The 23,010-nt window shown below is 46.8% G+C and overlaps 1 protein-coding gene across 1 annotated transcript in view; it reads right to left on the bottom strand.

Moving 5' to 3' along the window:
- STOML2 (stomatin like 2) overlaps positions 1-23,010 on the bottom strand; it is a 392,482-nt gene that overhangs the window by 327,108 nt on the left and 42,364 nt on the right. Inside the window, exon 2 of the mRNA XM_069626806.1 lies at positions 9,923-10,075. Within this exon, the coding sequence (XP_069482907.1) occupies positions 9,923-10,075 (153 nt within the window). The remainder of the gene's footprint in view (positions 1-9,922; positions 10,076-23,010) is intronic.

Here is a 23,010-nt window from a genome sequence, read left to right as displayed (position 1 = left end):
AGCTATATAAGTTAACTAATAGCAAAGGCTGCCTTAGGGAAGATTCCCTTCAATTTCACCTTTATTGCTAGTAAACCATAGATTGAATCACAAATTACTTCTGACTCCAGCAATAAGGAATTTTTTACCATTCTTACAAGGCCCCCTGAGGGTCTTCCGATCAGGTTTTTCATTGCCATTTGTTGAAATACCATAAAGCTGTCCACACACAGCCAACACTCCTGTAAAGAAATTATGTTATTATGGTGAAAACTTTCTTTTTGCCGATCTGTATTTCCCAGAAAACTGTTGAAACCTTGAGAGTTCCAACTTAGGAACTGTACATCTTGGTGATCTCGTTTACATTTGTCAATTGTTGGGTGAATAAATTGCACCCTCCTCCCACCCTTGTCACTAGTTGAACATGTTATTTTCACCGGGGGGGACGTGACCCCCAGCTGGAATGGGCCTGAGCTAAACATGCCCTTTTCGTTGATCACCAAAGCGTCACTCAAGCAAACACTTCTGAAATCATATCCCAAGGCCCGCAAAGAGTCTTTAAGGATAATCTGCACCACCAAGTTTGACTTAAAGTCCAATTGTACATCTGTTAACTCGTCAATCGCAAAGAAAACCCTCTCGATGTCTGTTGTATCTAGTAGCCGCAACGTCAATATTTCATGAATGACTTATTACGTTCAATCTATTTGAAAATACATCAATCTGGACACTCAGATCTTTCCAATATAAATCTTGTGGAGTTAGCGGTGGATACAGTGCTCTTTTCTGAAATACATCAAGATGTTTCTGGAGTAGTTTGGAAACAGGCAGAGATCACTGCTTTTTTCTGAGATATGCACTGGTTTTGCGCCTTTTTCCTCTCATTTAGTTTAGATTAAATTCCCTTTTTTCCTGGTAGCAGCATTGCAATTGGGCCTTTTCACTCAGTTGAGAAGGCTTGTGGTGTGGTCACTTTCCCTCTTTGATACTAAAGCCACTTGAACTCTACATTGGGGATTAGCCACAATCTCAGAGGGGCAAACTATGGGCGTATAAAAGTTGCTTGGGCCTTCCTTACAGTTACCCACCTTTACCATATTATATTGGGAACTCATGTCTCAGGTGCACCAGTCGTCAATCACAACAGGGATCTTATACTCAAATGTTTTAGTTGTCGGTAGTTCAAATGGGGGCAGCCTGCTACACCAGTCTTGTAAACCTCCAATAGTACGCTGTAAGCAGACCTTCACATTTCGTAAATTGCTGATGTTACTGGGAGCCCATGTCCCTTCTGCTCGGATTTCTAATGTCCCTTGCAGATATCCAGAACTGACATTCTTTGTTCGTGGACAACTAATCTGATAGCAGTCGGCCTGCCTTAACTTGAGCTTCTCCAGTAGTATGTTGCAAGCCTACTGAACTACGGCCCATTTAAACGTTGTTCGATTCGGGTTGATGTTTAGTCTCTCCACAGACTTCACTCGGCTCATTGCTCGAGAACCTGATTTTTTGGGTGATGTCCCATAATACCTTCAGCACTCAAATGACCCTTCTATTAAAGGCAGGCACAGAAGAACATTCATTAGGACTCCCCAGCAATTAGATTCTGCTGCAAATATTAACGTCAGGACCTCCCGTCCATCAGTCATAGTACACTGGATCTCAACTTCCCTACTATGTTTTTGATTGGAGGATTCTGCAGTGATTTTCTCCAAATTAGAAGGGTCTGCTTCCTCTGGTCGGATCATTGAGCCTTTGCTTTCAAGACTTTTACTCTGGACCCCTTTGTCCGCTTAAGATTAAAAGATCGCATTTAAGCACAAAGGCTGGATTTGTCCAATTGAGCCTCTTGGCAGGCAACAATAGTTTCACGGGGCACGTTAACCACTTTGACAGAAGTCCTCTGCTACCGGCTGTAGATCCTTCGGAGAGCATGCCTGAGCCTTCTCCTTCTATTGCCTTTTCAGTATCCGCATTAGCAGCTTCCTCGGTCAAGTGAAGCCTTCTGAGGAATTTCTTTGAGCTTGTTTGTTCCTTCTAGCTTCCGTCCCTCTTCTTTTCACGGATTTCCTAGAGGGATCTTTTGGTGGATCTTGAACAATTAAGACCACTGATGTATTCTTTTCCAATTTAGTGGGAGGAGCAGGGATACTTTTAACTTTCACTAAATGCCCCATTATCCCGGACAGATCAGTAACTGCATCATGTATCAGCTCCAGATTGATTTGTACATTGCTCTGCTGTAAGGAGCAAGTAGTGAGTTCCAAGCCAATGTTATTGTAAAGAGCAGAGCGTGAACTCGGCACCATATTTAATGCTGAAATCTCAGGAGCAGACGATCTAAGATTAAGATTCAGCTAATCTTAAAATTCAGCTTGATCACATCCATGATGCGGGGGATCTCACCATCCTCCTCCTACTCAATCTCTCTGCTGCCTTTGATCTCGACCACCACCTGATCCTATGCCACCACCTCGCGGCCATGTGGATCAAGTCATTCCTGACTGGAAGATCCTCCAGGGTCTTCACTGGGGATGAGGCAGCAGACCCCATCCCTGTGTCCATGGTGTCCCACAAGGATCTTGCCTCTCACCTACACTGTACAATATGTACACAAAGCCTCTCTTTGACCACCTAGCTAGCCTAAACATCCCATACACAAATTGAGCTGATAGGCAGGTCCTCCCCAAACTCACCGGCAACCACAAACCTGACTCAGCTATTAATCACATCTACAGCATCATCCAGGCCTGGATGGCCACACACCAACTCTGTCTGAATGAGAATACATTGTCGGATCTCCTTCCCGACCCTGCCTTTGCCTCTTTTTGCATTGATGGGAACATCACCCCCGTCCCAACCCATGTCAAAACGCTGGAGTATATTCTGAGCTAAACATGGAAAAACCTGTCAAGGCGATCGCCTCATCCGCGACTTACTCAACCAAGCTTATTAACCTTTCCCGAAAATTCCTCACCACCAGCAACTGCCTTACCCTAGCCAGGGCCATCATTGGCAGTAAATGGATTACCGCAATGCTATTCTTGCAGGAACATCGTAATAAAACATCAAAGTGCAACTGATCCAAAACAACTACCTCAGAGCAGTCTGGGGCCTGAAACAATATGACCACATCTTGCTAGCGAGACGAGAAGCGCACTGGCTACCTATCAAGGCACAAATTGAGTTCAAAGTCCTGTCCATTACTCATCGCGGTCTTCACAACACTGCTTCCCTTACCTCGCCCATCGCATCATGAAAAAAGCCGCCCACACAGCCTGCACTCTTACTTCTCCCACCTCACTAATTACCCCCAGGTTCAATAGAAAAAGAGCTGGAAGTTCCAGCTTCACCATCATTGCTCCCACCCTATGGAACTCCCTACCATCCTGCATCCAGGATGAACCCTCCCACACGATCTAAAAACGGCTCTGTATAATAGATATCACTAAACCTACTGTAGGTTCTCACCAGAATTGCTTCACCTGTCAAAACTGAAATTCTGCTGGCAAAACTGAAATTCTGCTGTCAAAACTGAAACTCTGATATCAAAGAATTGTAACCCTGATACATATACTGATACGACTTCACCAGAACCTTACTGCCTGTAACTAAAACAGTAACTCTGTTACTTGTATTGTAACCTTTTTAGCGCTGTGATACCTCGAAGTCTGGGCGCCATCAATAAATAAAATGTAAAAAATACTGGCCGGGCTTTTACCATTTGCTGCAATATCTTCACTGACCGGTCGTGTGGCTTTTTCTCTTGCCAGCAAAGGCAGAGCAGTATTGATGAGGTTCGTAATCATAGTTGTCAAATTAGTCAGAGCGATGCATGGAACGGTATCACAACGGCTAATGTCAAAGTCAAGTGGCTTCACTATAGCCGGGGATGCCAATCCTTCTGGAAATTAGGTTGCAGTATTTGCACAGGCGAAAACCCCACAATAACTTTCTTCAGTGTGTGCGTTTCTGCACTTTAACTTTTGACGGAGGCAATTGTAAAGTTTGCAATTTCAATGGGCATCATTGTTAGGGGTAAAGAAATAGTTTGTAAGTGCCAGGATCTGCTCAGGGCTGTAAGTTGATGCCACCATCTGTTCACAAGTGCCAGACCAAGGGTTTGATGCAGTAAGAACGCTGGTGTTTGTCTGAGATTGATAACTCGTGCAAGATGGTAAAATGTCGCCCCCTAACTCCAATGGTACTGTTTAAATTAAAGTTGGGTAGAAATTCTGCACTCGTAGGATTTGTTTTCTCGAGAAAAGTAGTTCTACGGTCCCAGGCAGGAGACGTTTCTGCTGTAATAACAGTAAGGGGGGGGGGGAGAAAGCAATTGGGTGCCAGCCCCCAGCACAGAGCCATGAACACTAATGCCGTCACCGAAGGCTCCCCCCTACTCCCTGGCCAGAGATTCATTTATTTGAGCCAATGCGGTTTCCACTCCAGGGCATGCTTCATTCAGTAGTGGTTGGCTTCTCATGCTCATACCGCAAAGATTATGTCCAACAGTTTATTAAACGCGGTAGTAGAAAGCCTGAGATTGAAGAACAAAAAACAAACAGCAGCATTGCAGGAAACGTTACTCACGTTTTCCACTCCACTACCCACTCCAACACCTGACACCACTTGCTGCCACTTCGCAGACCCTGCTATGCTGTGTATGTGGGTTCTCTCCTCTTGCCTCACTCCATGTCCAACTGAACAGACCTGGTGTACTCTCCTGCCAGGTACTATTCGACATATAATATTTTTGTAAAATTAGTTCCAGCTTCTAAAGTTCGTTCATTATCCCTTTCTGCCCCTCGGGATATTGTTTGCGGGTTCTCTAACCTGGTTTTGCTCAATGTCCCACTGAACAAACCTGGTGTGCTCTCCTGCCAGATACTGTTCCACATAGGGTACTTTGTAAAGTTTGTTTCAGGTTCTAAAGTTGTTTTGTTATCCCTTTCTGTCTCTCAGGATATTGTTATGTGTCCTTTGTTAGGTAAGAATTGATACAGTCACACTATGTGAGACTACACAACACTTATCTGCTTGGTATTAGGTAAACAACCTTTGCATTACTACACTAATTGGTAGTGTGATTGAGCAGCCAGGCCCATCTCAAGAGGGGTAAATGTGAGCTGTACAAATGAAATCCGTAAATACAAGTAGCCAAATAACACTTCAAGGTTACAGTTATAAATAGTTATTTAACATCAGTTTTAAATAAGCATTTTTAAAAAAAGGCAATTTGTTATACAATTCAAATTTACATTAAAATTTCTTTGCAGAATCAAACCATGTTAGTGGATAATATTTGGATATGCTTCTTACACAATTCCTACACCCTGAGGTGACTTCAATCACAAGGACAGTAACGGCATTTATGTATCACACTAGTTATACTTTGCAGATTCTGAGGTTGCAGAAAGGAAAGGTTAAACAGGTTCTCAGTAAATGTGAGAACTAAATCTTCCAATGAAATCTAGACAAACCTTTCCCAGCAGTACCAGGCTACAACAAGCTACCACCTATGAGAGACAACCAATATCAAAGTCAATGGGTTAAAAGTCTTCAGGGATCCAGGAGAGCCAACGTCAATTGGAACAGTCTACGGAGCTAAGGTACTTCTTAGATAAACGTCTTGCAAAGTTAGAGTTTTTGTAGAAAAATCACTTGTAGGGTCACAAGCTGTTAATCCTGTGAGAAAAGAGTTGGGATCAACTCTAAAAAGGTAAGCCACTGCAATTCCCAACTGAGAAAAGCACAGCTAAAAGGCGATAAGGTAAGTACCCCAAGCCTAAACAGTACCTCTGGTTTGCAGAAGAGTGGTCCAGCTGGATTCTGTCTTGCTACAACAGTGCAGACTCTTGTTCCTGAGCCTCAGTTGTGGGGACAAGAGGGAGGACAGCTACTGGCTCTTTTCGGTTCAGAGGCACTTTGCGGTTTCAGCGCTTCGCAAACAGCACCGTTGCGGATCTCGGATACCGGTTGGGCTTCCTTCACTCATTGGTTCCTGCACTCTGGTGAGGGGACTGGGATCTGGTCGTCCTGCTTCTGGAGGGTCCTTAGGAGACTCGTGGAGCTTCTAGCCAGATTCATTGCCGCTTCAGACGTTTCACTCTACTACCAATACTCGACCCCTCACAGTAACGAAGAAGCACAGCCAGTCGGGGAAGGTGGTCCAGTGGAGTTCATCTCGGGGTTAGTTGGTCCCACTAACCCAAGGGGAGAAGTCGTTCCATCCGGAGCTTCTCTGTCGAGGTGAAAAACAAGTTCAGCACAACAGCAGGGCTTCACCTGGCAACTCAAAAGGTCCAAGAAGATGCAGCAAGCTTTGTTCACGGTTTCTTCGTCGGGTGTTTCCCTCAGTGGTTGACTCTGTAATCCCCAAACCCTCGCCTTTTAAGCAGGTTTCTTCCATTCATGCACAGTCCAGGCTGTCGATCACACAGCAGGGTAGCTATCCTGAAAGGACAGCCTGCCAGCCAATCAGGACTAGTTGCATTCAGGCAGTCCTAGAGACAAAGGACAGAGGAGTTTTGGGACCCTCCCTCACATCCTGTCCTTCCAGACACACTGGATCCAGAGGCGGGCTTCAGGGCTGAAGCCCGCCAAAGGCAAGACAAACAAAGGGCTTGAATCTGTCTCAACGCACAGAATAAAACTCAAGAAAGACCTCACAAACAGAAAATGGCGAAAAAAGAAGACAGGGCCATTTTGACAAAATGGTCACCCATGGGTGCTGTACTGCGGCTGTGGGTTCAGCCTGCGGCAAAAAAGCACAATGGTAGGAAAAAGTAAACCACTGCCACCAGCCATTTAAAGCAGTGAGGACAACATAAAAATGTTACATGAGAATGTATGATAAGGGGCTACTAGGTAACACCCCAGCACTCCACATAAAATGGTATGGGCTGGCCCTACAAAGAGAAAGGGTAAGTAAAGTCAATTTCACTTTACTAGTCTTGGGAACTGTAGTTCACACAAGGGAAGGTTATGTAGACCTTATGAGAAATCTAAAGGATTTCTCTGACACTGCACTGAAGGTGATGTGTGTCACCATACAAAAAGCAGATGCCTATGGAGTTTGTCAGACTCCAAAAACAGTAAAAACACAAACTCCAAATCAGGAAAACACACATTAGAGTGAGTGAGAGAAAAAGGTCTCATTCACCCCAGGGTTAAAAGTCCTAAGTCCAGCAAAAGAGCTGGGGGTCTCTACGGTTGAAGGGAATTAGCACAGAAATGAGAATTCTCCATAACATCCCTCTGTGTGCCACCAGCCAGCATCAACCCTTTCCCTACCTTGAGGAAATACTGTTCCGGTCTCCGGTCTGTCCAGGGATTGAAGCGTGTCTTCTGCACTGTTTGGCATTCAGCATCCTGCTCTTGGTGACACCGCAGCGACACTGCTCTCTTGGGTTGTCGGTTGTGTGTCTTTCTCTTGCTTTGACTTCGCCGGCCAGGTTTCCTCTCTCCCAATCACCAAACAGGTTCCTTCTCTACTAAACTGTTGCAGACACTCGTCACTTTTCGGCAGCGTCTCGTACTCTTTCCCTCGGGTCTCTTGCCAGGGAGCCAGCATCTGGTTGCTCGCGCCTCCAGGGCCGGCCTGACAATCTACATAGTCCTTTCTTGCTTTTTATGACCAAAGTGGATTTTAGCAAACTGTACTGCGTATGTTGGTTCCGCTGCGGGCTTTTGTCCCCTTGCCTGATCTTCTTTGTGTCAGTGATGGTGTGCACTCCACGTGGGTAAGCTGCTCTCTTCCTCGTCCCAGTAGGATCTGCGTGAATGGAATCCCCTATTCTATAGAGACACAGAGGTTTGGGGGACCACAGGGAACTGAGTGGGGTGAAAGGATAGAGGGAACAAAAGGTGAAAGTGGTGAATACTGCGTTCTCACAAGGCCATTGTCACTGGTCCCATGGAGGGCTTCCGTCCCCTTGAGATCCACCTGCTAAGTACCACCCCCAGGGGGTCTATCAGGAAGCGGCCTCACCTCCCTGGCCGCATGGGAAGAGGCTTCCCCCATGGAACAGTGACAGTACCCTTGGATTCATCACAGTATGTATGCACCATGTGTATGAATGCTTATTGAGTTGGGGGAGAGTCAAAGGTGCTGATAGTGTCCCCCTGGGCTACTCTAACTCTGCCCCCTTCCTCTGTATGCTACATCAAAAGGACTCCAATAATCAGCGCCCTGGTAAGAGGTGAACAAAGTACGGACAAGGTTGCATTTGATGCTCTGGTTCTCAGCTACCAACCCAGGGAGAATTCCTGTGCTCAGGAGAAGGCAACAAGCTTTCACAGGATGATCAAGGTTTCCTGGCTGGGTCCCACATGGTTGCTTTGCGGGAGCCCAGCTGAACACCAGGCCCCTTCATGAATGAGCCCCTGTACCAAACGTATACTAAAATGGCATCAATTGCTTGTGATGGTATAATTGTGTGATCCCTGTAGCCACCATGTTAAAACTAGACGTGAAGTATATGTATTTATTAATCAACTACCACCAGGCTATCTGGAAGCAAACACACAATATTTTTAACCAGAGGTGCTTCCAGTTCACAAGCCACACCCGCCTTTTGCCTTTTTGGGTTCAGGCAGCTGTGTATAGTAATGCGCATGTGACCTTTGAACCTGCCCCAGCCCCGTCATAGCATGGCAGCTGTTGTAGAATGTCAGTACATAGCCGCAGCAAGAAACATGTGTACAGTATACTTTTTGGCATGTAGCATTTATGAAACAGCCCAATTAGTAGAGCTTGCTTTCAGAGGCAGAAAACCTGCATTCATTTAACATTACCCATCAAAAGTGCTCAGGCTTTCTCGCCCCCGCCATATGGCTTTCTGTCACACCACCTAATTGTCACATTTTGGACTTTCCATCACAATATCAAGACTATCCACAACTATATTTTCGGGACATACTGAGAAAAATGCTACATTACAGACACAGTGCTTGTCTTGGGTCAAGCAACCTACCTGACTTTGCAGCAAAAAATTAGCTCCAAGGAGGACAGGTTTGGCTGCCTATCAAAATCCTTAAGTCCCTGTTCTTGCCCCCTTCAAGATGGCAGTGACTAGGATGAGTCCATTGTGGCCACGCACAACACCTGACACCAGAACATCACATGTCCGCCAGAGCATAAGAAGCCGAGACTGCCCATATCCAGTTTCCAATGACAAGGACGTTCTGGTCTGTTTGCTCCAACACCGGATTGATGTTTCCTGATCTGTTTCATCCATTTATGTAATAAGTTAGATAAGTAGGTTTCAAGTTGTTCTGTTGATTATTTCTGGATTGTAAGTATCAGCTACAACTCTCAATCATTGCAGAAGTGAAGTTAACGTATCCCGATATTGGAGTCCTTTCAACTTCTCAATGCCTTAAACAAGAGGAGGCATTAATATTCTCAAACTTCCCCTGGAGGTTCAATAGAGATTCAGGATCATTAAAGTGATATATCCTGAAAAACCTATGTTAAGGGAAGGGGTGTTACAGTATATATTGCATTGTTTAACATGCTGTATTATGTTTCCTGCTGCAGCTCCTGACTCATAAATTCTGGGGATAGAACAGGAGACGTTACTACCAAGTCGTCTCTGTCAAGAAGAGGAGAAGAACCACAAATCTCATTTATATTTGAGTGGGGTTGTTCTCTCTGCTGGGTGGAGAACACCCATTACTCCCTGGCTTCAGCTAAAATGTGCAATTCCTAATAAAGCTTTAGATATGGGTGGAGTTGCAGGGCTATTCACAGAATTCAAGCTGCAAAACAAGGGTATTCTTTCAGGTCAAAAATCTGAAGCATGCGTTTTGGATCACTTTCAAGTCTCTACCACCCAAAGCAGGAGAACCAACACTATATTCTCCAGCAAACACAGCTACAATCCAACAGACTGAACAAATAGCAATGAGGCACATCAAGGAAACCAAAGGGACACTTTACCGGCTCAAGGATCCTGTGAAATTTTCCCATGCGCTCAATCACCCATGCCTCTTGCTGCGGGACAAACAGCACCACAGTGTTCAAGGGCATGTTGGAGGCCCACCTCCGCTGGGCAACTGCTGACCATTCTAATCGAACAGTCTGCCTGGAATTCTAGATAAGAAGAAAAGAGAAGTCAAATATGACATCTTAACACTTTGATAACAGCTTGCTCCTTAATTCTCTTCACACACTGATTACATATTAAATATAAAGAAATGGTGTAAACGCGTGTTAAGATTCAGTTTGCTCAATTGTAGTCTGTCCAGTACAAAATAAACCTTAAATCACAGCACCACAAATTCTCAAGACTAACTTTAACTACAGCATTGATGTAGCAGACCTAATAATTGAACAAATGTACTGAAGGTTTTACACCCACATTAGTTACATCGCTATACTTTCAAAGATGGAGCAACACCAGCTAGAGTTACTTTGCAAGACCAGGTTTTACATCCAAAAATAATTTTAGATACCATTCAGGCCTTGCTTTCTTACACTCAAATAGGGTAAATGCAGCTCTATCAGATTTGTCAGGCCATTCCATGCTACCCTTGACATCTGTTTGCATGGATACGGCACTATAATTCTGGTGTCCCTCCACTCGGTGAAACGAGAAGAATGCATCCATTTTAAAACTACGAGTCTTTCATGACAACGATGCTGGTTTAGCTGGATAACAGACTATTCAGTGTGCAAAAAGGGGGCAGCTCGCTATTCCCTGATCTCCCCAGGTAATACAGACTTTATATAACAAATGATCAGGACGAGCCCGGTTATACCAACAAAAAAAGAACAAAAAGAATCTATTTAATGAAACTTTTAACATCAACATCACATATTACATTTAGCCTATTCAGGTGGCTGTAAGTAGGACAGCCTTCATCAGGGCAGGAAATTACGATCTGGGTTCAGACGAACTCTCTCCTGTGGTGGAATTCGTGCCTCAGTTCATGTAGCAAGTGAATAGACTAAAGGCCTAAACATAGTTGCGTTGACTTTTTATAATACACAGTGTCTGTTAGACACACCGGGCAACTATTTGTTGTCATTTAAACCAATATGAATACAAGTTCCTTTTCAATTATACAAAGGGATGTACTAGTGAAATATTTGATGTTCCATAGATGTACTAATGGTTACTATGACAAACTGTTTATATATGTTTATTGTTGGGAAAGTGTTGGGTTCACTTACCTGTGGTAATCACTGATATATATGGAATGTAATATGTGATGTTGAGGTTTTTAAGTATCATTAAATAGTGGGTTTTTTTGGGGAGGAGGGGTTGGTATAACCGGGATCGGCCTGATCATTTGATAGACTACTCAGACAAGAACAGACATGTTTACACATTACTACAAGAAAAGGACAAGGTAGCAGGCATTTTCCATTTTCTCCCCAACAGTATGCAAAAATTAGTCTTCCGTAATCTAGGATGGGGGCTTGGGGTATTTAGCTGTCATCAGTATTTGTTTCTCATTAATCTCATTTTTTAGGAATTAGGATACCTTTTTCATTTTGTTATTATTTTGTATTTGCAAGTGTTACCATAAAGTACATTTATAAGCACAGAGTACCAACTCTTGAGCTAGATATGCACTTTTTGAAGCAGACAGCATTTTATAGCAGCGTCCACAGCCAGGAGGTGGCCGATTGGTTGGCATGCACACAGAAGCCAGTCAAGACATGCAAATGTTACTTCGGGCTCCGTCAAGGGCACAGGTAGCCCTCTTCACTGCTCATTATCAGTGCATGCAGTCCACACAGCCCGAGAAATGGAACAAGAGTAATGTGGTCACTAGGTGCCAAATTGATTTTCTTACGTGTGATGGAAATGACTTGTTAGAGGCAATGGTTATATCATGTAGGTAGGCCAAGTGGAACTGTACAGATCTTGAATGGGTCTGTAAAGCCATGCACTCCAAGGCCAGGCAATGTACCATAAGAATGTACCAGAAGTAAGTTAATTGTCAGCGTAACTGTCTAAATGTATCATACCGCCTTTTCGCATAAGGCAGATTGTGAAAATCCCCATTAAAAAACAATATTTTGGACCGGGTTAGTATGCCGGTTTTCCTGCCAATTTCTGCACAGTTAGGTTAGGGGCTGCTGGAATCTATATGCTTTGTAGATGTATTTAGTAAAAACACAGTTTAAAGATACATTAATTTTTCAATCAATTAAATGCAGATAGGCATATGCACCCAAGTTCTACGATTCCCACTACACTTTTTAGAAAATTCACTTACTTTACTAGTAAAACTACAGCAGTTCAAACAGCACAAAGAAGAGACACCACCAGCTAGAATTAAGAGGTGATCGCTAGGTACGTTTATTTTATTTGCACATGATAAAATGTGTGAATGCATAATAAAGTACAGAAGAGAAAAACGGAAAACAAGTGTTCCTGCAATCCATGGGGCACTTTAATAAGAACGATTACAAACAGCCATAACAGTTGTGTTTTTCTTTAGAAGAGCGACTAAAATCAAAGATCAGATGAAATAAGGTTCTCCTTAGGTGGTGAAAAAAAGCTTCCCTCTCTCTCAAAACCCAAGGGACCTGCAGTTTCCTGAACCTGGTGAAGAGACCATGTTGCCAGTTTCATTGATCACCAACGGAGGATGCAGCGGTCAACACAAATCTTTGCTCTCCCTACAAGACGAAAATACTTGCCTGCTTTTGAGCCTGGTGGAAAACATATTGGCTCGCACAGAGCTATGTGGCATACTTGCTTTATTATTCAGTTTCCCCAGGCATCTAGCCTGGTCATTCACTGCCATGGGGCTAAGAGCAGCAAAGAGTAAAGTGGTTGGCGCCCTTGCCGCTACCAAACACAAGCCATACTAGCCAAAAGGAGTCTTCCAGAAAAGGGCCAATAAAACAAAAAAGGCCACATCTCCTGCCCCCTGCTGCATTGGTCCTCCTAGGAACTGGGAAGCACCTAGCCAGTCTGTGCCAAATTATAGGCCTTGCCACAAAAGGCACAATCATTACTAACCACTGGTGAGTGGTAATTGACTCAGATTAAGAAACTGGGTGCTGTGTGCATGTGTGGCACTGAGGGGCCAATTGAGGATTTGTATCAACATAACAAAGGTCTCTTGCACGCCCCACCCCCCTTCTCTCTCCACGAACCTCACCTCCCCTCTTTTACATCCACTAGAGTAACTGAAGACCATGCAACTGGCAGCAGAGTGCAGTATAAATCCGAACACCATAAAAGGAAGGAGCCCCCTACATAATGTAGTGAGGCCACTAATAATCCCCACATTTGAAAATCTTGTGCCAATCTAAGGCCTTGAATTAGACCCCACCTGTACACCCCCTGCCCCCGGGCACCATAGGGTGGCTAGCTCCCCTGCACGGTAGGGTGTATATTACATTCAGCCCCACCTCCCCTCACTTATTCCTCTCCTCCTTAAAACACACAGGAATCAAAACAAAGATATGAGTAGGGGCTAAATCAGCTCCTGTGTATTAGCCTTCATTCAGCATATAAGCAGGAGCTACATCTTGGGAACAAGATGTTAATACACAGAGTGCCATCAATCCAGCGTCCACATTCGATGCAAACTATAACTTTTCTTCCATGGTCTTGACCTCAAAAGATCTTTCTACTGTTGTACTCATGGAGGACTTTTTAACTTACAAAAACGCCACTCTGGCCATTCTGGTTAGCCTCCATAACCTGCCAACCCACAGTAGTGGTAATGCATTTCCTCTCATCGTTCCTCCACATGCAATTCTTCTGCCCCTTCTACTGCCCAACCTTATATTTCACTACCTCTCTGTCCTTCATCCATTGTCCCGCTCTTCACCTTCTATAAAAAGAAAATTCAAACCAGGCTCTATGGCCCTCTACTAAAACTTTCATTCGAACTCTATCCACCGCCTGGCAACTTTACATTTCTGGAGTATGATTCAAAACTGGCAGTGCCACTCCTTCCCTCTCTTACACACCCTTAAAAATGGAACTCTCCTGCAATGAACAGATGAGGACAACCAGTCACCTCAGCCAGCCCTGTTTGTGAAAAGCTTGCTCTCTTTGCTTCCTAAAAGGAATAAACCCTTGCTACACCTCTGAACTTAGCCAAGGTCAACTATTACATCAACCTCACCTCTTTCAGCCTCACCAGCTATTAATGACCCTCCACAGTCCATGCTTGAGTCCCATAAAATGCACTCTTCGGTCTCCTCACACTCAGTTGACAACTTTGTCAGCTACTTCACATCCCAAATCTCCTCTTTCCTTTTCTCCACCACCCATCATCCTCACCCTATTATCACCATCTGATTCCTCACCCACCATCCTGCTGTGCTAGCACCCATTCTCTGGGATGCCACCCCATCTTGTAGTCCTATTTACCTCTTCAAACTATAAACAGTTAAGGAGCTGGCAACCCTGACCTGCTCTTACTTCTCACCCCAACTTCACCCTTTCCTTTAGTATCTTCCAAGCATGTTTTTAATGTAATCGCAGTCATACACATCTTGAAGAAGCCCAGCGCTGACGTCAAATAACCCATCGACGTGTTTTGCTCCTCCATCAATATTCTAAATGTGCTTGCACATAGTCTACAAGCACATCACTGACGGTCTTGATTGTGTGAGAGGCCAGTAATCAGGCCTTGTCCAGAGGAGACAGGCACCCCTCTCTGCCAGGGGTGGGAGGCCTACCAGGGAACCATCCAGAGCCAGTCCTACCCCTGAAGTGGGCGATGGCAACAGAGAGGGTCCAGATTCCTGATCTCAGCAGACCCTTATTTTCAACCATGCCTCTTTTCCATGATGCGCGCCAGTCTTTCTATTATTTCCAGAGCATCAGAAGAAGATAGGCCTTGTATGGGAGATCGACTAAAGCCCCACAGCCACCCTGGTTCAAGCACCAGAGACCAAAACACCCAGAAGCACCAACAATAATCCAGGAAGCCGTGAAACCGATGTTCTGCACCAGCAACCAGGAGACTTGGCGAGAGAGAGAGAAGAGAGCTGCAGTAATCACATGGCCAATGCACAAGTATCAGTTCCCTGTAGCGCACCGGCTGGTGCACTATTATTGTTTCTTTGGACATCCAAGACCACCAGAGACAAATTAAGGAAGCTGGGGCCTACCAGGTCAAAGACTTCCCTTCGAAGACAGGGGGAACTATCACCCAAAGGCCCATTAGGGCCACCATGGAAGCTCTGCAGCAGGAACGTTCGGAAGAAATGGATGTGGCCAAGACTCCATTTAATGCCTTTTGCTTGCACAGCTGAGCAAGGAGGATTCTGAGAATTGACAGAAGCACATGAAACCAAAGACAGACCCCGAGAGCAACATGGACCAGCATCATAAGAATTGGAATTGACAGCCTGCGGGAATGGGTCACTTTCTTGAACAAGCCTGGAAGGTCCCCATCTCAGAGACAGAGAATCAAACCCTGGCGGTCTTAATTTAATTGAAATAGGAGGACTCCTATACCAGATTATTGTTAATCTCAGGGGAGATGGCATCCACCATCACCAGCTGTTTGTATCACAACCCTTCCGGAAAGGCTGCTGCATACAAAACCAACCATCGGACATTTGGGGTGGATATGGAGGATGCATTGGCAATAGTGAGATTTTTTAATTCTATTTTACTTTGAAGCATGGCAATTTTATCATGTAGGGCTTTCTGGATATTAGTGCACCATGAACTATCTGGTTTGAAATAAATGGTGTATTCAAAATTCGAAGTTATTTAAATAATTACATTTCAAGTTAAACAGAGGTGGTCTCCAGCTTTACCATGGAAATCGCATGTTACTGATATAAGAACAATTTCTCAACAAAACAAATGTTCCCTCCCTGTATGAATCATATACGACCGCCGCCCTATTAAGGTTCATTTCAAGTTCCATAGGAAACCTGAAAAAAAGAATTGCTATGGATAGTGGCCCGTAACAAAACTGTAGTATAATAAAACCCTTGAAATTCACTGAACAAACTTTAGTTAAGGTGCAGTTAAGTTGAGCAGATTTAACGCAACAAAACCCTGATATTCAGTGGATGTCGGAAGTCATGAACAGCATTGCGTGCTCCCGTTGATGTCCACCATAATGCTATGTCCCCCTTAATGCCATTTGGTATGTCATTGTGAATTCCTTCTCTTATATGTGCTTGCGTATATATAAATATATCGCTGCTCTAAAGTTAAGGTGAAACCTATCATGCATAGGAAAAGCAAAGATTCAATGATTGATAACTACTGAGCCGTAGGACGATCAGCACAGAGTTTTAGATTCCTATATTGGGGCCCGAGCCTCAGAGGGTTGGAAAGTTTAGTGTTATGGTTCAAAAAGATAAAAATCATCTAAAGAAATTGTGCATTTTTCACTTTTCTATTCATTTACCCATATGGAAAATGTCAAATTTTTGCTCACGCGCACAGCCCAAACAGCAGGACTGATTTGCACCAAATAAAAACTCGGGCACAAAGCGCTCGTAGGAGATCCTCTTGTTTTGGTGAAAATCTGCAGTGGATTTTTTTCAAATTTGGCGCAAAGTTGGTGCCCCTGTAACCAAAACGTAATCAGATCTCCCATGATGCCTTGCTGTTGCCAAGCTTTCAGGTCTGAAAGTCGACCATTATGCGATTAGTAAATCAGATTCAGAACAGATATTGCAAAGTGCCCTCAAATGATATAAAGGGTGCTTTGAGGGCAGGGTGTATGTAGGAGGGTGAGGAAGGATGATTAATGAAGGTTTGGGGATAGCATAGGGATCCCCCCCACACCCCCCACCCCCAAAGCGTTTGCTGAGATCAAGAAGCAGCGCAAACAGGATAAATACTCGAAAACTATGATACATTAAGAGGTGGTAACCAGTGTGATTGCTAGTTATGGGAAGATGAGTATTTCAAGTTAATTTGCAAATGCATTTTGAAAATATATATTTAAAAAATAAAGATTGCTAAATTAACTTAAAATGTATAGGGGGTTGTATTAAAGTGATTTAAGACCCGCTTTTGTGTATTGAGATCGAGAACTGTTATTTAACTTTGGTGAATATAAAGTGCGCCATTGAGACATGATTGAGCAATGGTTAGGTTGTGTTTGGATGAGGTTTTCTGAAGGAATGCTTCTCGATTCAGCATTCGTTTCGGCGCGGTACGCAAAGTCAGGATTTGTACAGAAGTTTGAAAAGTTAATTTTAGGGTTGTTTAATTTGTTTGAAGGGTAGATGTGAGGGGTATAAATGAGGTAGAGTAGTGTTGTTAGTTATGGGTAAGAGGTAGTGGGTACAGAGATAAATTCACACTATTTAGCATGATGGCTCGATTCGTGAGACGTGGCTAACAAAGACTATACAATGTAAAAAAGGTGACGTTTATTTTCGGAAAGTAAAATATGTATGAGTATTGGTTTGAGAACTGTGATTCTTGAATAGAATATTTGTATATTAGAGGTTGATCCAAATTTAAGGATGATTGGGACTTGGTCTTGTACTTTCTCCACAAAGAATCTGCCTGTTGGATGTAGGGGTGTCACGGTATTGGTTTTATGGCGGTATGATAACCTTCTTGCCAAATGATTGTATATCATGGTTATCGCGGTATACCAGGTGGAGTTAACTAATCTTAACAAATATTTTCTTAAAGGTCATAAATTGTCAGCATGTTGAAACTTATCTCTGCACATTTTTAGTTGATCCTCCAGGAATCTAAGGCGGCTGCAGATTAACAGGCCGATTCATGTAATTCCTTCCAAAAGTGTCGCACGCGGCTGGCGCACAGCGTGCCTGTGCGAATGTCTGCGCCAGCCGCGTGCGATAAAATCAAATTCCGCGCACAGCGTATTCATGGATTCCCACCTCCAAAAGCAGACGTGGCGCAGAGTGGCGCAGCGACCCTGCAGCAGCGCCAGGTACGCCCCCAAGAACGCCCTTGCGCAAGGAAAAGCCATCAAGATCGCAAAACCATCGCAAAGGGCTGCGCCAACCCTGTACCAGTGCGAGAAGTAACACACGCGACCTGGCCTGGGGGAGCGTGTGCGTGTATTTCAGGGGTGCGCAAGAAGCATTACACGCGAATGGGCTGGGTGCGTGTATTCCAGGGGTGCGCGAGAAGTTCCACATGCGATTGGCCTGGGCGCGTGTATTTCAGGGGCTCGCGGGTGTTTTTACACGCGATCGGGCCTGGGGGAGCGGGGTACGTGTATTCCAGGGGCTCGCGGGTGTTTTTACACGCGATCGGGCCTGGGGGAGCGGGGTACGTGTATTCCAGGGGCTTGCGGGTGTTTCTACACGTGATCGGGCCTGGGGGAGCGTGTGCGTGTAATTCAGGGGTGCGCGAGAAGTTCCACAAGCGATTGGCCTGGGCGCGTGTATTTCAGAGGTGCGCGAGAAGTTCCACACGCGATTGGCCTGGGCGCGTGTATTTCAGGGGCTCGCGGATGGTTTCACACGCGATCGGGCCTGGGGGAGCGTGTGCGTGTAATTCAGGGGTGCGCGAGACGTTCCACACGCGATCGGCCTGGGCGCGTGTATCTCAGGGGCTCGCGGGTGGTTTCACACGCGATCGGGCCTGGGGGAGCGTGTGCGTGTAATTCAGGGGTGCGCGAGAAGTTCCACATGCGATTGGCCTGGGCGCGTGTATTTCAGAGGTGCGCGAGAAGTTCCACACGCGATTGGCCTGGGTGCGTGTATTTCAGGGGCTCGCGGGTGGTTTCACACGCAATCGGGCCTGGGGGAGCGTGTGCGTGTAATTCAGGGGTGCGCGAGAAGTTCCACACGCGATTGGCCTGGGCGAGTGTATCTCAGGGGCTCGCGGGTGGTTTCACACGCGATCGGGCCTGGGGGAGCGTGTGCGTGTAATTCAGGGGTGCGCGAGAAGTTCCACACGCGATTGGCCTGGGCACGTGTATTTCAGGGGCTCGCGGGTGGTATCACACGCGATCGGGCCTGGGGGAGCGTGTGCGTGTAATTCAGGGGTGCGCAAGAAGTTCCACACGCGATTGGCCTGCGTACACAATTCCATTGGACCAAAGGCCCTGACAGCGCAGGCGCCTCTGTGACGTGACACGCGCGGGCGTGTCCCTGTACCCACGTCCGAGTGTCAGCCTGCGTGATTGGAGGATAGTGCCTCAGTTCGTATAGGCGGAAGTGACGTTGGACGTGTGTTGCGGTTTAAAAGGTGCGTGTATTACGTCATTTCCTTGTACGTGCTTCCCGTGGAGAGCGAGTGGGTGAAAGCTGTACTTCTTGTCGGTTCACACGCGATTTACTTCACAGCGTTTCCAGTTCATACTCCGTTACCTCTGTCAGTATTTTTCTGATTTTCTTACCAACCTGTTTCCTCAAACAGCGTTGACTTCTCCTTTTGTCCTGTCTCCTCAGACAGTGTACAAACCCTTCTTTTGGCGGGGGTGTTGCCAACGCGCACACGCGCGTATTTTTCACACTCTTTTCCCAGGCAGACGGTGAGTCGCGCACGTATTTACCAACTGTGCTAGCCCCGTGTGTAGCATACCCCTTCAGAGGTCATTGTAGGCTGCGTGTGACACGCATACGTTCATTTTTGTGTTCCTGGGTCACAGCGTAGTGCAGGTTCCTTTTCCCACGCACGTGGTCTACGAGGGGTCGCGTGCACGTCATTTTCTGTTTTAGGGGTGCCTGTGCGTTGCGTGACCCGTCATCTTTCCCCAGGGGTTACATACAGCCTTGCTAGAGCACTTGGGTACGAATTCCATCTATACCCTACCCCTTTGACCCCCAATTGCCCAGGACAATTGTCCACTGCAACTCCCATACGCACAACTCCATCAGTGCCATGACTGGGAGGCGAGCAAGTGGTAAGGGTGGCAAAGGTGGCCGAGCCTCAAGCGGTGGGCGTGGTGGGCGCGGTAGGGGACGTGGCCAGGATTTGCAGACTCCCCCAAGCCTCCCACGTGTGGAGGACCAGTCAGGGACACACATTTCCCCCCCCCCCATGGTTGAGGGAAACGTGGCTGACACCATCCCTGCTCAGCCCTTGTTGGACCGGCCCGGTGTGGCACCTGACCTAGCACAGGGTGACTCCCAGGCCGACTTCCAGGTCGCCAAGTCTAGGCCACGGGTGGCGGCGCAAGCCAGTGTCACCAGGCCACGTGGTACAGGAGCAGCCATGTCATCTGCTGCCCCGAGTAGGCGGGGTGGGGAGGCTGCAGGGGCAGCTGCAGCTCCGTCCACCCCATCTCTGACTCCCCCAGCAAGGACAGTGTTGGTCCCGGTACATCAGACTGAGGTTCCCCCTGCCATCATCACACTTCAGCTAATGCCTGCAGAAAGTCATGTGGTCAGTGTGCCATCGCACACTACTACTACGCAGTCCACCGGTGCTCCTGCCTCTAGTGTCCAGAGCGGCGTAGGGCACTCCGGATCCCCACCACCCACAAAAAGAAAGAGGAAGAGTGCTTGTCCAGTACAGGCTGATGACCCCGACACGGCTACACAGTCCGGCACGCCAAGGAAGCCTAGCTTCAATGATGCCGAACTGGATGCACTTGTGCAGTATGTGTCCGAACATGACGCCGAAATGTTGGTCACTTCAGGGTGTAGGATCACACCTGCTCGACGTCAGGCACACTGGCAGTCCATCGCGGACAGCATAAGTGCCCTTGGGTTTATGAGGCGCACAGCTGCTACAAGCGCTGAAACGACCTTAAGCGTAGGGCAAAGAAAAAGCTGGCCTCAAGTCATGCCGCAACTCTGGTGACTGGAGGTGGGTCTCCACAAGAGGACATAGAACTCACTCTACATGAGCATGTTGCTGGGACCTACGTCACAGAGGAGCAGATCCAAGGTGTGGGAGAACTGCCAGATTACGAGGCATTGTCCGGTGAGTGCACATGCATGTGTGTGTGATCCATGTGTATGTAGTTTGTGGGAGGGGATTCGGTTGAGTGCCAGGTCAGGGTGTGTGTGCCTGAGTGTTTAGTCCCACCCATGTGCTTCATCCAATGCATTCTGCGCCCCGGGATTTGGGTATTTCAGTGTCCCTTCTGGCCACAGTAGGCGTTTTGCACTACATTGCGCCAGTTGCCCTTGAAGTGGCATCTTGCTACCACATTGTTCCGTATTAAGCTGTGTTCATTCAGGCTGATTGCAGGAATTCACCTGGTTCTACTGCGCATCACTCTGCCCCATTGTCACATATATGTCATGCCCATGGTACATGCCATCTGTGTGATGGCATGTGTCATGTATGTGTATTGGACATGCCACTCACAGGCCAATGTGTGATGGCACTGCTAGCCAGCATGCAGCTGATGTGTTGCTCTCCCATCTTGGTGTCATCAGTGTCTGACATTTTCCTCCCCTTCCAACTCATGGACAGTGCATGCATGGGAGGGTTATAGTCATGTGGGACATGTGTAAATCAAGTACTGGTACTGTAGCTTGTCTGGCCTAATAGCGTGCCATGGTGCTAATGCCCGTTTCCATTTTTTGTCCTTCTTGTTTTTGCAGAGGATGACGCACCTGATGCTGTTGAGGGAGAGGAGATGGTGCAGGCCCAGGAGGGATCTGAAGCACGACCAGGCACCAGTGGGGGACGTGGTTTGGTGGTGGGGGAGAACCCTCTCTTGCTGCAGGCCATACTGTCCCGGGGTGTCCCTGGCTGCACCTCCCCAGAACTCTTTTCAGGTGTTGATTCGGATGAGGCCTATGTGGATTCGCAGGTATGTGTTCATGGAAGGGATACTGTTCTGTCCAACCCACCTGCACCAGGGGTAGAGCCCACTATGGGGATGTCAGTGTTGGTAGGTGCGCCTGTGGTGGTTACGGATGCAGGGCCACACTCCGCAACATCTGATCCTGTTCCTGGGCCAGCAGTTCAGAGGGGAAATACAGTCCTGCAGCCTCAGGCAGTGCCGACACAGCAAGGCGCAGTTCGCCTTGCCCCAGACAGGTGTGGTGCCCGCCAACGTGGTGGCCGTCCGCCACCAGGCAATACCGCATGGGAGCAATCCATTTACGGTATGGCCAACCAACAGGCAGCATCATCCGAAATGATTGCTCAGGCCATGGAGAGGGTGGCCACTTCCATTGTCCCCCCAGAAAGGCAGATGGAGCTACTACAGCAGGCAACAGACTCCATTTGCCAATCAGTCAGGGAGGACATGTTGGCGTCCAACAGGGACAGACAGGCGGCCCTGGACAATCTGAGGGAATCAATTTCTATAGATGCCCAGGGAGAGAGGGAAGCCCTGAGGGGAGAGGTCCGGCACCTCAGGCAGACTCGTGTGGCCCTTGAGGCTTCCACTGTCACCAGGACGGAACAGCTGCTTGAGCGCGTCACCCGTACGCTCTCAGCAGAGATGCAGGCAAATCGGGCGGAGGTCCGGGCAACACGTCGGGTGTTGCATGGGGATCTCCGCACCATATCCCTCCAGAACAAGGCCTTCCAGGCCTGCATGCTTGCTGCCATGGAGGACCAAACTAGGGCATTGCGTGGGCTGCCTCCCATGGTACCACCACCTCTTGTGGCAGCAGCAGCAGCAGAGGCTGAGGAGAGCGAATCCAGCAGTGAATCTCCCACTATTTAGTAGCCTTGCAGGCCATGAGCCCATGGAGGCGTTTTTTTTTCGCAACATTCACGCAGGTGACTGTTGGTGGGCACCCTGTCCTCGGACCTCCTGGGTGGCCTCCCCCACCCCCCTGGCCCACACATGGGCATTTTTGATTTTTGAATTTTTAAATTTTGATTTTTTGTTGCAGTGTGTTGCCTTGTGTGGCTCCCGTGGGCATCCACTGTATTCTGGCTGGGCACATGCAGGCTTGTCCTGAGTTTGGGTTAGATGCTTGGGTCTGTGAGACACACACCCCTCCTGCTTCCCGTTTCCATGGGTTTGCAAAGGGTGTGCCCAAGTGACAGTGAATTACACAGTGACGTTGGACTCCCATGAGCTGTGTGGGCAGTCTGTAGTCAATACTGTGTATACATTCCTAGTGCATATTGTTGTTGTATTGTGCACTGCATGGTGTATTGATGTGTGCTTGTGCATCCATGTCTCCCTTCTGATTTGCAGGTTCATTCCTCATGT

Source organism: Ambystoma mexicanum, chromosome 6p (genome assembly GCF_040938575.1).
Source record: "Ambystoma mexicanum isolate Mex_15411 chromosome 6p, UKY_AmexF1_1, whole genome shotgun sequence".
Taxonomy (NCBI): domain Eukaryota; kingdom Metazoa; phylum Chordata; class Amphibia; order Caudata; family Ambystomatidae; genus Ambystoma; species Ambystoma mexicanum.
The sequence above is the reverse complement of the archived record's forward strand: the minus strand, read 5'-3'. Positions and strand labels throughout refer to the sequence as shown.